General features: G+C 30.6%; 1 protein-coding gene across 1 annotated transcript in view; it reads left to right on the top strand.

Moving 5' to 3' along the window:
- LOC145259692 (large ribosomal subunit protein uL3m-like) overlaps positions 1-15,436 on the top strand; it is a 53,307-nt gene that overhangs the window by 23,304 nt on the left and 14,567 nt on the right. Inside the window, exons 5-6 of the mRNA XM_080117362.1 lie at positions 1,243-1,342; positions 6,153-6,213. Of these exons, the coding sequence (XP_079973488.1) occupies positions 1,243-1,342; positions 6,153-6,213 (161 nt within the window). The remainder of the gene's footprint in view (positions 1-1,242; positions 1,343-6,152; positions 6,214-15,436) is intronic.

Here is a 15,436-nt window from a genome sequence, read left to right on the forward strand (position 1 = left end):
TAGCAAAGCAATATTATGAAAAATAAACAAATATACTCCTTCCTCAGAATTTTATACATTTTTTCTTTCTTGCCATGATTTTAAATTGAAAAAAAAAAAATCAGTTAGTAAAAAGTATGCATGTTGTCTGTCTGCTGTGTTATTTGGAAATGCTGGAAAAATGCGTTAGTTAACGCGATATTAAAGTCAGGGTTGTGAATTCAGTGATAGAAGCGTTGATTGAATTTTAAAATAAAATATGTACGAGATACATTTGAAAGCCAAATTACAATGCAATATTATGAAAAATAAACAAGTATTTGAGGAAGATGATTCTATATCGCGTCTCGACTTGGGAATTGCAGACTTTATTGTTGTGCTGACTTACTTTCGTAACACAACTTCTTGACGTTTGCTTCAGTTCCTAACTTCTAGTGGAAAACTTTTGGATTCTTATTTAGAAGTAAACTTATTTAAAAAAAAAGAAAATAAATAAAAAATAAAATTATAGATGTCATATTCCAAAAATCATATAAATTGATCAAGTATTTTTTTAACATAGAAAATCGTTTTTTACAATTCATAGTGATTTTAAGAATAAATTGTTTCACCTTATCCCCGAGTGCCTTTTAGGCCTTGATAAGTGGTGACCTCCATGTAAAAAAAACAAAAAAAAGACAAAAAACTACAAGGCTGATTTTGATCTCGATAGTTCAAATTGAGTTATCTCCCCTTATTTATAAAAAAAATACCTTCACATTGGGTAATAAATTTTGATTTTCTTTGTTAAAACAAACAATACTTGTGCACTTATTGAACCGTGCTGAAATAATAACGTTATTCTTTAGAAAGCCATTCTTAACATGCAGAGAGGAGAGTGTTTTGTAACTATTCTGTACTTTTACCTAACAATTTAATAAAAAAGATATTGTAAAAATTGAATTTAACTTCAAAATACTATTTAAAAATAACGTGGTTCAATAAGCTCACAAGCACCAAAAAATTCAATTGATCAATTTACGTGACTTTTGGAATATAACATGTTCATTCTGTGATGTGATGTATAGCATAAAAATTGTTCTGTATTTTTTTATTTTTTTTTTTTTAAATTAAATTGAATTCTAAATTAGAACCAATTTTTCTCTACTGAACCTACCTTCAAATTGGAATTTTCCTTTCTAATGTCATTCTCACGTCAAAAAAAATTGCGATAAAAAATATTTTTCATTTTTAAAAAAATTTTTTTTTTTTTTTACATTTTAGTTTACTCCTGAGTACAATGATCTTTTTAGAAAAACAGGACTTCCACCAAAGAAGAAACTCTCTCGTTTTTTTGTGACGCCTAACGCTGCCATTCAACCAGGTAAGCAAACTATCTTCTTTGTGTGCTCTGCGGCTTATAAATATTTCTTATTTTCGTGTCTCTTCAGTTTAACCCCAATATTTAAAACTGCTCAATAAAAAAAAAAAAAAAAAAATGGCACAAAAATTTTATTCTGTATTATTATTAATTTTTATTATTTATTTATTATTATTATTTATTTATTTATTTATTATTATTAATTTTTATTATTTAGTTCTTTATTTTTACTAATTTATTTATTAATTTTATTAATTATCATTTAGTTATTTATTATTAATTAAATTATTTAATTATTATTATTTTATCATTTATTCTTATTAATTATTATTATTTAGTTATTTACTAGCAGGGAAACCCGACGTTGCCCGGGATTGAATGATGATCAATGTATATTTCACACTCCTATATTTTTATTGTCATCGAAATCCGTGAAATCGCCCAGAGAGAAACTTCACATGCTTCCATGCAGTAACTTAGTCCAAAATATGTTATTCTACATTGCACTCTAGAGAACCTACTGTTTCTTTTATAAAATTATTTAATATAAACTTTAAAAAAAAAAAAAAAAAGCATTAAGAAATTTACGTACGGAGTTTGAACCTACAGACCATGTCATGCAAAAGAAAAAAACAAAAAAAATGCATGTAAATTTTCAAGTCTTGAAAAAAATTTTGCAGTTGAAAAAAAAAATTTACAGGAGGGTTTGAACCTACAGACCACGTCATGCAAAAAAAAACCCCATGAATTTTCAAGTCTTATAAAATTCTTTGCAGTTAATGAAAAAAGAATTGAGAAATTTACCTGCAGAGTTTGAACCTACAAACCACGTCATGCAAAAAAAGAAAAAGAAGTGTTATCAAATAACCAACAGTGGAATTTTCACGGCCCATTGTTCTATTATTGTTGCTAAGTGTTTTTTTTTTATCTTGAAGTAGTATTTTTTTAGCTCCTTACATGAAGTGGCTTCATGCCTTGTCTAAAATGAATTCTATAAAAAATAGAAGAAAAATTAAAGGTTTGACACTATCAATGTTTTAAGCAACTGTAACAAACTAAATAGAGAAAACTTTTAATCCTGGTGTCACTAAATAAATAGATTTTAAAATACATTGTGATGTTATAATAGAACCTTTCTCTCTTTTCCTCTGTCTCTTTCTTTCTGTCCCTCTCTCTTTCTACTCCTCCTTCACTCTTTTTCTACACCCCTCTCTCTATCTTCTCTCTCACTACCCTGTCTCTGCTCCTTTTTTCTCTATTCTATTTCTTTCTAGCAACCCTTTTTATCTCCCTACACCCCTCTCTTTCTCTACACCTCTCTCTCTCACTCTTTCTCTACACCTCTCTATTTCTGTACCCCCTCCATCCCTCCCTCTCTACTCTCCTCTTTCTACATCCTTTCACTCTTCGTTCATTCCACCTGTCTCTCTCTCTACCGCTTTTTCTACTATCTCTTTCTTTCTACACCTTTCTTTCTCTTCCTACACCTCTCTTTTTCTACTCTTTTCTCTCTTTTTCTCTTCCTCTCTTTTCTCTTTTCCTCTCTCTCTTTTTTCTTTTCCTCTCTCTCTTTTTTCTTTTCCTCTCTCTCTTTTTTCTTTTCCTCTCTCTCTTTTTTCTTTTCCTCTCTCTCTTTTTTCTATTCCTCTCTCTCTCTTTTTTTTTATTCCTCTCTCTCTCTTTTTTATTCCTCTCTCTCTCTTTTTTCTATTCCTCTCTCTCTCTTTTTTCTATTCCTCTCTCTCTCTCTTTTTTCTATTCCTCTCTCTCTTTTTTCTATTCCTCTCTCTCTCTTTTTTCTATTCCTCTCTCTCTCTCTTTTCTATTCCTCTCTCTCTCTCTTTTCTATTCCTCTCTCTCTCTCTTTTCTATTCCTCTCTCTCTCTCTTTTCTATTCCTCTCTCTCTCTCTTCTATTCCTCTCTCTCTCTCTTTTCTATTCCTCTCTCTCTCTCTTTTCTATTCCTCTCTCTCTCTCTTTTCTATTCCTATCTCTCTCTTTTCTATTCCTCTCTCTCTCTTTTCTATTCCTCTCTCTCTCTTTTCTATTCCTCTCTCTCTCTCTTTTCTATTCCTCTCTCTCTCTCTTTTCTATTCCTCTCTCTCTCTTTTCTATTCCTCTCTCTCTCTCTTTTCTATTCCTCTCTCTCTCTTTTCTATTCCTCTCTCTCTTTTCTATTCCTCTCTCTCTCTCTCTCTTTTCTATTCCTCTCTCTCTCTCTCTCTCTCTCTTTTCTATTCCTCTCTCTCTCTCTCTTTTCTATTCCTCTCTCTCTCTCTTTTCTATTCCTCTCTCTCTCTCTCTTTTCTATTCCTCTCTCTCTCTCTCTTTTCTATTTTTCTCTCTCTCTTTTCTATTTCTCTCTCTCTCTTTTCTATTTTTCTCTCTCTCTCTTTTCTATTCCTCTCTCACTCTCTTTTCTATTCCTCTCTCACTCTTTTTTCTATTCCTCTCTCTCTCTCTCTTTTCTATTCCTCTCTCTCTCTCTTTTTTCTATTCCTCTCTCTCTTTTTTCTATTCCTTTCTCTCTCTTTTCTATTCCTCTCTCTCTTTTTCTACTCCTCTCTCTCTTTTTTTCTATTCCTCTATCTCTCTTTTTCTATTCCTCTATCTCTCTTTTTCTATTCCTCTATCTCTCTTTTTCTATTCCTCTATCTCTCTTTTTCTATTCCTCTATCTCTCTTTTTCTATTCCTCTATCTCTCTTTTTCTATTCCTCTATCTCTCTTTTTCTATTCCTCTATCTCTCTTTTTCTATTCCTCTCTCTCTCTTTTTCTATTCCTCTCTCTTTCTTTTCTATTCCTCTCTCTCTCTTTTCTATTCCTCTCTCTCTCTTTTCTATTTTTCTCTCTCTCTTTTCTATTTCTCTCTCTCTCTCTTTTCTATTTCTCTCTCTCTCTCTTTTCTATTTCTCTCTCTCTCTCTCTTTTCTATTTCTCTCTCTCTCTCTCTTTTCTATTCCTCTCTCTCTCTCTCTCTCTCTCTCTCTCTCTCTCTCTCTCTCTTCTATTCCTCTCTCTCTCTCTTTCTATTCCTCTCTCTTTTTCTATTCCTCTCTCTTTTTCTATTCCTCTCTCTTTTTCTATTCCTCTCTCTTTTTCTATTCCTCTCTCTTTTTTTCTAATCTCTTTTTTTTGTATTCTTCTCTTTTTTTTCTATTCTTCTCTCTTTTTTCTATTCTTCTCTCTTTTCTCTATTTCTCTCTCTCTCTTTTCTATTTCTCTCTCTCTCTCTCTCTCTTCTATTTCTCTCTCTCTCTCTTTTCTATTTCTCTCTCTCTCTCTTTTCTATTTCTCTCTCTCTCTCTTCTATTTCTCTCTCTCTTTTTTCTATTTCTCTCTCTCTTTTTTTCTATTCCTCTCTCTCTCTTTTTCTATTCCTCTCTCTCTCTTTTCTATTTCTCTCTCTCTCTCTTCTATTTCTCTCTCTCTTTTTTCTATTCTTCTCTTTTTTCTATTCATCTCTCTCTTTTTTATCTATTCCTCTCTCTCTTTTTCTATTCCTCTCTCTTTTTCTATTCCTCTCTCTTTTTCTATTCCTCTCTCTTTTTTTCTATTCTCTCTTTTTTTCTATTCTTCTCTCTTTTTTCTATTCTTCTCTCTTTTCTCTATTTGTCTCTCTCACTTTTCTATTTCTCTCTCTCTTTTCTATTTCTCTCTCTCTTTTCTATTTCTCTCTCTCTCTTTTCTATTTCTCTCTCTCTCTTTTCTATTTCTCTCTCTCTCTTTTCTATTTATCTCTCTCTTTTTTTTCTATTCCTCTCTCTCTCTCTTTTTCTATTCCTCTCTCTCTCTTTTTCTATTCCTCTCTCTCTCTTTTTCTATTCCTCTCTCTCTCTTTTTCTATTCCTCTCTCTCTCTTTTCTATTCCTCTCTCTCTCTTTTCTATTTCTCTCTCTCTCTTTTCTATTTCTCTCTCTCTCTTTTCTATTTCTCTCTCTCTCTTTTCTATTTCTCTCTCTCTCTTTTCTATTTCTCTCTCTCTCTTTTCTATTTCTCTCTCTCTCTTTTCTATTTCTCTCTCTTTTTCTATTCCTCTCTCTCTCTTTTTCTATTCCTCTCTCTCTCTCTTTTCTATTCCTCTCTCTCTCTCTTTTCTATTCCTCTCTCTCTTTTTTTTCTATTCCTCTCTCTCTCTTTTCTATTCCTCTCTCTCTCTCTATCTCTCTCTTTTCTATTCCTCTCTCTCTCTCTTTTCTATTCCTCTCTCTCTCTTTTTTCTATTCCTCTCTCTCTCATTTTTATCTATTCCTCTCTCTCTTTTTTCTATTCTTCTCTCTTTTTCTATTCCTCTCTCTCTCTTTTTCTATTCCTCTCTCTCTCTTTTTCTATTCCTCTCTCTCTTTTTCTATTCCTCTCCCTTTTTTTTCTATTCTTCTTTCTTTTTATTTCCATTCCTCTCTCTCTTTTTTATCTATTCCTCTCTCTCTCTTTTTTATCTATTCCTCTCTCTCTTTTCTATTCTTCTTTCTCTTTTTTTCTATTCCTCTCTCTCTCTCTCTTTTTCTATTCCTCTCTCTTTTTTTTCTATTCCTCTCCCTTTTTTTTCTATTCCTCTCTCTCTCTTTTTTCTACTCCTTTCTCTCTCTCTCTCCTTTACTACTTCTCCATTTCCCCTGTCTCTCTCTCAACTTTTTCTTCTTCTTTCTTTTCTCTGTTTTTTAATTTTTTATATCATTCAATTTGACCAAAAAGTAGTTTTAATAAAGACTCAACAATCTTTTGTATTTTACAGTAAATTTTTATTATTATTTGATGAACATTTTTTTTTTCCAAATTTATGTTTCAACAATTGGCATAATTGTATGTTGCAGGTACGCCATTGACGTGTATGCATTTCCGAGTTGGCGACTATGTTGACGTTCAAGCAAAAACGTGAGCCTCTTTTTGATTCTTCTTTTTTTTTTTTCTCTCTCTCTTATATTTTGGAATTTTTAGGATGAGGATTGATGACTTGTATTATTTGGAGGTTCTTGTCCAGAATTCCCCTTATATTAAAAAGCAGAAATAAAGAAAAAACTGTATGATGTATATGCTCATGACAAAATGCGAATATCATATTCCAAAAATCATATGAATTGACTAAGTAGTTTTATTTTTAAATAAGAAAAAAAATTTTATGAGTAAATGAAGAGCAGCTGTTTTGTCTGCCATTTTTAAAACAAGCTAAAACAAAAAAACAAAAACAAAAAACAAAGAGTTAACTCGATATTTCCAAACTTGTAAGATTTATGTTGTAATGCCTACGAATTCTCATTGATTACTTAACAATGATTTTCTTTACAAAATTAAAATTAGTTGATCGAAATTGATCAACATGATTTTTGGAATGTGATATATGTATATTTTACTACTTACCAAGGCTGAAGACCACTCTAGGATAAGGATTAATGCATGTATAGTTATCACTAGGACAATAGCGTAGGAATCATTAGTGGTTGAAATTGGGTATAATTTGATTATTTAAGATATTTCAACAAGAATTTGTGTTTAGATTAGGCATAAATAGAAGGTAGGGACAACTGTTGATAGTTGTTGGAGCTAGATATTTTTTTGTGAAAGTTTGGCTAGGGAGGACCATAGATTTTTTTATTAAATATCAGGTGAATTCTGGATAAGAACCTATTTGGTATTTAATACTAGATGAATTCTAGACAAGAACCTATTTGGTATTTAATACTAGATGAATTCTGGACAAGAACCTATTTGGTATTTAATATCATGTGAATTCTGGATAAGAACCTATTTGGTATTTAATATCAGATGAATTCTGGACAAGAACCTATTTGGTATTTAATACTAGATGAATTCTAGACAAGAACCTATTTGGTATTTAATATTGGGTGAATTCTGGACAAGAACCTATTTGGTATTTAATATTGGGTGAATTCTGGACAAGAACCTATTTGGTATTTAATATCAGATGAATTCTGGACAAGAACCTATTTGGTATTTAATATTGGGTGAATTCTGGACAAGAACCTATTTGGTATTTAATATCAGATGAATTCTGGACAAGAACCTATTTGGTATTTAATACTAGATGAATTCTAGACAAGAACCTATTTGGTATTTAATATTGGGTGAATTCTGAACAAGAACCTATTTGGTATTTAATACTAGATGAATTCTAGACAAGAACCTATTTGGTATTTAATATTGGGTGAATTCTAGACAAGAACCTATTTGGTATTTAATACTAGATGAATTCTGGACAAGAACCTATTTGGTATTTAATATCGGGTGAATTCTGGACAAGAACCTATTTGGTATTTAATATTGGGTGAATTCTGGACAAGAACCTATTTGGTATTTAATATCAGATGAATTCTGGACAAGAACCTATTTGGTATTTAATACTAGATGAATTCTAGACAAGAACCTATTTGGTATTTAATATTGGGTGAATTCTGGACAAGAACCTATTTGGTATTTAATATTGGGTGAATTCTGGACAAGAACCTATTTGGTATTTAATATTGGGTGAATTCTGGACAAGAACCTATTTGGTATTTAATATCAGATGAATTCTGGACAAGAACCTATTTGGTATTTAATATCAGATGAATTCTGGACAAGAACCTATTTGGTATTTAATACTAGATGAATTCTAGACAAGAACCTATTTGGTATTTAATACTGGATGAATTCTGAACAAGAACCTATTTGGTATTTAATACTAGATGAATTCTGAACAAGAACCTATTTGGTATTTAATATTGGGTGAATTCTGGACAAGAACCCTTTTGGTATTTAATATTGGGTGAATTCTAGACAAGAACCTATTTGGTATTTAATACTAGATGAATTCTGGACAAGAACCTATTTGGTATTTAATACTAGATGAATTCTGGACAAGAACCTATTTGGTATGTAATATCGGGTGAATTCTGGACAAGAACCCATTTGGTATTTAATATTGGGTGAATTCTAGACAAGAACCTATTTGGTATTTAATACTAGATGAATTCTGGACAAGAACCTATTTGGTATTTAATATCGGGTGAATTCTGGACAAGAACCCTTTTGGTATTTAATATTGGGTGAATTCTAGACAAGAACCTATTTGGTATTTAATACTAGATGAATTCTGGACAAGAACCTATTTGGTATTTATTACTAGATGAATTCTGGACAAGAACCTATTTGGTATGTAATATCGGGTGAATTCTGGACAAGAACCCATTTGGTATTTAATATTGGGTGAATTCTAGACAAGAACCTATTTGGTATTTAATACTAGATGAATTCTGGACAAGAACCTATTTGGTATTTAATACTAGATGAATTCTAGACAAGAACCTATTTGGTATTTAATACTAGATGAATTCTGGACAAGAACCTATTTGGTATTTAATACTAGATGAACTCTGGACAATAACCTATTTGGTATTTAATACTAGATGAATTCTGGACAAGAACCTATTTGGTATTTAATATTGGGTGAATTCTGGACTAGAACCTATTTGGTATTTAATATTGGGTGATTTCAAGACAAGAACCTATTTGGTATTTAATACTAGATGAATTCTGGACAAGAACCTATTTGGTATTTAATACTAGATGAATTCTAGACAAGAACCTATTTGGTATTTAATACTAGATGAATTCTGGACAAGAACCTATTTGGTATTAAATATCAGGTGAATTCTAGACAAGAACCTATTTTGTATTTAATACTAGATTAATTCTAGACAAGAACCTATTTGGTATTTAATACTAGATGAATTCTGGACAAGAACCTATTTGGTATTAAATATCAGGTGAATTCTAGACAAGAACCTATTTGGTATTTAATATTAGATGAATTCTAGACAAGAACCTATTTGGTATTTAATACAAGATGAATTCTAGACAAGAACCTATTTGGTATTTAATACTAGATGAATTCTGGACAAGAACCTATTTGGTATTAAATATCAGGTGAATTCTAGACAAGAACCTATTTGGTATTTAATACTAGATGAATTCTAGACAAGAACCTATTTGGTATTTAATACTAGATGAATTCTGGACAAGAACCTATTTGGTATTAAATATCAGGTGAATTCTAGACAAGAACCTATTTGGTATTTAATACTAGATGAATTCTAGACAAGAACCTATTTTGTATTTAATACTAGATGAATTCTGGACAAGAACCTATTTGGTATTAAATATCAGGTGAATTCTAGACAAGAACCTATTTGGTATTTAATACTAGATGAATTCTAGACAAGAACCTATTTGGTATTTAATACTAGATGAATTCTGGACAAGAAACTACTTGGTATTAAATATCAGGTGAATTCTAGACAAGAACCTATTTGGTATTTGATATTGGGTAAATTCTAGACAAGAACCTATTTGGTATTTAATATTGGGTAAATTCTGGACAAGAACCTATTTGGTATTTAATATTGGGTGAATTCTAGACAAGAACCTATTTGGTATTTAATACTAGATGAATTCTGGACAAGAACCTATTTGGTATTTAATACTAGATGAATTCTTGACAAGAACCTATTTGGTATTTAGATGAATTCAAGACAAGAACCTATTTGGTATTTAATATTGGGTTAATTCTAGACAGGAATCTATTTTTGGATTTAATATTGGGTGAATTCTAGACAAGAACCTATTTTGTATTTAATACTAGATTAATTCTGGACAAGAACCTATTTGGTATTTAATATCATGTGAATTCTGGATAAGAACCTATTTGGTATTTAATATCAGATGAATTCTGGACAAGAACCCATTTGGTATTTAATACTAGATGAATTCTAGACAAGAACCTATTTGGTATTTAATATTGGGTGAATTCTGGACAAGAACCTATTTGGTATTTAATATTGGGTGAATTCTGGACAAGAACCTATTTGGTATTTAATATCAGATGAATTCTGGACAAGAACCTATTTGGTATTTAATATTGGGTGAATTCTAGACAAGAACCTATTTGGTATTTAATATCAGATGAATTCTGGACAAGAACCTATTGTGTATTTAATACTAGATGAATTCTAGACAAGAACCTATTTGGTATTTAATATTGGGTGAATTCTGAACAAGAACCTATTTGGTATTTAATACTAGATGAATTCTAGACAAGAACCTATTTGGTATTTAATATTGGGTGAATTCTAGACAAGAACCTATTTGGTATTTAATACTAGATGAATTCTGGACAAGAACCTATTTGGTATTTAATATCGGGTGAATTCTGGACAAGAACCTATTTGGTATTTAATATTGGGTGAATTCTGGACAAGAACCTATTTGGTATTTAATATCAGATGAATTCTGGACAAGAACCTATTTGGTATTTAATACTAGATGAATTCTAGACAAGAACCTATTTGGTATTTAATATTGGGTGAATTCTGGACAAGAACCTATTTGGTATTTAATATTGGGTGAATTCTGGACAAGAACCTATTTGGTATTTAATATTGGGTGAATTCTGGACAAGAACCTATTTGGTATTTAATATCAGATGAATTCTGGACAAGAACCTATTTGGTATTTAATATCAGATGAATTCTGGACAAGAACCTATTTGGTATTTAATACTAGATGAATTCTAGACAAGAACCTATTTGGTATTTAATACTGGATGAATTCTGAACAAGAACCTATTTGGTATTTAATACTAGATGAATTCTGAACAAGAACCTATTTGGTATTTAATATTGGGTGAATTCTGGACAAGAACCCTTTTGGTATTTAATATTGGGTGAATTCTAGACAAGAACCTATTTGGTATTTAATACTAGATGAATTCTGGACAAGAACCTATTTGGTATTTAATACTAGATGAATTCTGGACAAGAACCTATTTGGTATGTAATATCGGGTGAATTCTGGACAAGAACCCATTTGGTATTTAATATTGGGTGAATTCTAGACAAGAACCTATTTGGTATTTAATACTAGATGAATTCTGGACAAGAACCTATTTGGTATTTAATATCGGGTGAATTCTGGACAAGAACCCTTTTGGTATTTAATATTGGGTGAATTCTAGACAAGAACCTATTTGGTATTTAATACTAGATGAATTCTGGACAAGAACCTATTTGGTATTTATTACTAGATGAATTCTGGACAAGAACCTATTTGGTATGTAATATCGGGTGAATTCTGGACAAGAACCCATTTGGTATTTAATATTGGGTGAATTCTAGACAAGAACCTATTTGGTATTTAATACTAGATGAATTCTGGACAAGAACCTATTTGGTATTTAATACTAGATGAATTCTAGACAAGAACCTATTTGGTATTTAATACTAGATGAATTCTGGACAAGAACCTATTTGGTATTTAATACTAGATGAACTCTGGACAATAACCTATTTGGTATTTAATACTAGATGAATTCTGGACAAGAACCTATTTGGTATTTAATATTGGGTGAATTCTGGACTAGAACCTATTTGGTATTTAATATTGGGTGATTTCAAGACAAGAACCTATTTGGTATTTAATACTAGATGAATTCTGGACAAGAACCTATTTGGTATTTAATACTAGATGAATTCTAGACAAGAACCTATTTGGTATTTAATACTAGATGAATTCTGGACAAGAACCTATTTGGTATTAAATATCAGGTGAATTCTAGACAAGAACCTATTTTGTATTTAATACTAGATTAATTCTAGACAAGAACCTATTTGGTATTTAATACTAGATGAATTCTGGACAAGAACCTATTTGGTATTAAATATCAGGTGAATTCTAGACAAGAACCTATTTGGTATTTAATACTAGATGAATTCTAGACAAGAACCTATTTGGTATTTAATACAAGATGAATTCTAGACAAGAACCTATTTGGTATTTAATACTAGATGAATTCTGGACAAGAACCTATTTGGTATTAAATATCAGGTGAATTCTAGACAAGAACCTATTTGGTATTTAATACTAGATGAATTCTAGACAAGAACCTATTTGGTATTTAATACTAGATGAATTCTGGACAAGAACCTATTTGGTATTAAATATCAGGTGAATTCTAGACAAGAACCTATTTGGTATTTAATACTAGATGAATTCTAGACAAGAACCTATTTTGTATTTAATACTAGATGAATTCTGGACAAGAACCTATTTGGTATTAAATATCAGGTGAATTCTAGACAAGAACCTATTTGGTATTTAATACTAGATGAATTCTAGACAAGAACCTATTTGGTATTTAATACTAGATGAATTCTGGACAAGAAACTACTTGGTATTAAATATCAGGTGAATTCTAGACAAGAACCTATTTGGTATTTGATATTGGGTAAATTCTAGACAAGAACCTATTTGGTATTTAATATTGGGTAAATTCTGGACAAGAACCTATTTGGTATTTAATATTGGGTGAATTCTAGACAAGAACCTATTTGGTATTTAATACTAGATGAATTCTGGACAAGAACCTATTTGGTATTTAATACTAGATGAATTCTTGACAAGAACCTATTTGGTATTTAGATGAATTCAAGACAAGAACCTATTTGGTATTTAATATTGGGTTAATTCTAGACAGGAATCTATTTTTGGATTTAATATTGGGTGAATTCTAGACAAGAACCTATTTTGTATTTAATACTAGATTAATTCTGGACAAGAACCTATTTGGTATTTAATATCATGTGAATTCTGGATAAGAACCTATTTGGTATTTAATATCAGATGAATTCTGGACAAGAACCTATTTGGTATTTAATACTAGATGAATTCTAGACAAGAACCTATTTGGTATTTAATATTGGGTGAATTCTGGACAAGAACCTATTTGGTATTTAATATTGGGTGAATTCTGGACAAGAACCTATTTGGTATTTAATATCAGATGAATTCTGGACAAGAACCTATTTGGTATTTAATATTGGGTGAATTCTAGACAAGAACCTATTTGGTATTTAATATCAGATGAATTCTGGACAAGAACCTATTTGGTATTTAATACTAGATGAATTCTAGACAAGAACCTATTTGGTATTTAATATTGGGTGAATTCTGAACAAGAACCTATTTGGTATTTAATACTAGATGAATTCTAGACAAGAACCTATTTGGTATTTAATATTGGGTGAATTCTAGACAAGAACCTATTTGGTATTTAATACTAGATGAATTCTGGACAAGAACCTATTTGGTATTTAATATCGGGTGAATTCTGGACAAGAACCTATTTGGTATTTAATATTGGGTGAATTCTGGACAAGAACCTATTTGGTATTTAATATCAGATGAATTCTGGACAAGAACCTATTTGGTATTTAATACTAGATGAATTCTAGACAAGAACCTATTTGGTATTTAATATTGGGTGAATTCTGGACAAGAACCTATTTGGTATTTAATATTGGGTGAATTCTGGACAAGAACCTATTTGGTATTTAATATTGGGTGAATTCTGGACAAGAACCTATTTGGTATTTAATATCAGATGAATTCTGGACAAGAACCTATTTGGTATTTAATATCAGATGAATTCTGGACAAGAACCTATTTGGTATTTAATACTAGATGAATTCTAGACAAGAACCTATTTGGTATTTAATACTGGATGAATTCTGAACAAGAACCTATTTGGTATTTAATACTAGATGAATTCTGAACAAGAACCTATTTGGTATTTAATATTGGGTGAATTCTGGACAAGAACCCTTTTGGTATTTAATATTGGGTGAATTCTAGACAAGAACCTATTTGGTATTTAATACTAGATGAATTCTGGACAAGAACCTATTTGGTATTTAATACTAGATGAATTCTGGACAAGAACCTATTTGGTATGTAATATCGGGTGAAGTCTGGACAAGAACCCATTTGGTATTTAATATTGGGTGAATTCTAGACAAGAACCTATTTGGTATTTAATACTAGATGAATTCTGGACAAGAACCTATTTGGTATTTAATATCGGGTGAATTCTGGACAAGAACCCTTTTGGTATTTAATATTGGGTGAATTCTAGACAAGAACCTATTTGGTATTTAATACTAGATGAATTCTGGACAAGAACCTATTTGGTATTTATTACTAGATGAATTCTGGACAAGAACCTATTTGGTATGTAATATCGGGTGAATTCTGGACAAGAACCCATTTGGTATTTAATATTGGGTGAATTCTAGACAAGAACCTATTTGGTATTTAATACTAGATGAATTCTGGACAAGAACCTATTTGGTATTTAATACTAGATGAATTCTAGACAAGAACCTATTTGGTATTTAATACTAGATGAATTCTGGACAAGAACCTATTTGGTATTTAATACTAGATGAACTCTGGACAATAACCTATTTGGTATTTAATACTAGATGAATTCTGGACAAGAACCTATTTGGTATTTAATATTGGGTGAATTCTGGACTAGAACCTATTTGGTATTTAATATTGGGTGATTTCAAGACAAGAACCTATTTGGTATTTAATACTAGATGAATTCTGGACAAGAACCTATTTGGTATTTAATACTAGATGAATTCTAGACAAGAACCTATTTGGTATTTAATACTAGATGAATTCTGGACAAGAACCTATTTGGTATTAAATATCAGGTGAATTCTAGACAAGAACCTATTTTGTATTTAATACTAGATTAATTCTAGACAAGAACCTATTTGGTATTTAATACTAGATGAATTCTGGACAAGAACCTATTTGGTATTAAATATCAGGTGAATTCTAGACAAGAACCTATTTGGTATTTAATACTAGATGAATTCTAGACAAGAACCTATTTGGTATTTAATACAAGATGAATTCTAGACAAGAACCTATTTGGTATTTAATACTAGATGAATTCTGGACAAGAACCTATTTGGTATTAAATATCAGGTGAATTCTAGACAAGAACCTATTTGGTATTTAATACTAGATGAATTCTAGACAAGAACCTATTTGGTATTTAATACTAGATGAATTCTGGACAAGAACCTATTTGGTATTAAATATCAGGTGAATTCTAGACAAGAACCTATTTGGTATTTAATACTAGATGAATTCTAGACAAGAACCTATTTTGTATTTAATACTAGATGAATTCTGGACAAGAACCTATTTGGTATTAAATATCAGGTGAATTCTAGACAAGAACCTATTT

The sequence above is a fragment of the Euprymna scolopes genome, chromosome 35 (assembly GCF_053919585.1).
Source record: "Euprymna scolopes isolate OS-2025 chromosome 35, ASM5391958v1, whole genome shotgun sequence".
Lineage (NCBI taxonomy): Eukaryota > Metazoa > Mollusca > Cephalopoda > Sepiida > Sepiolidae > Euprymna > Euprymna scolopes.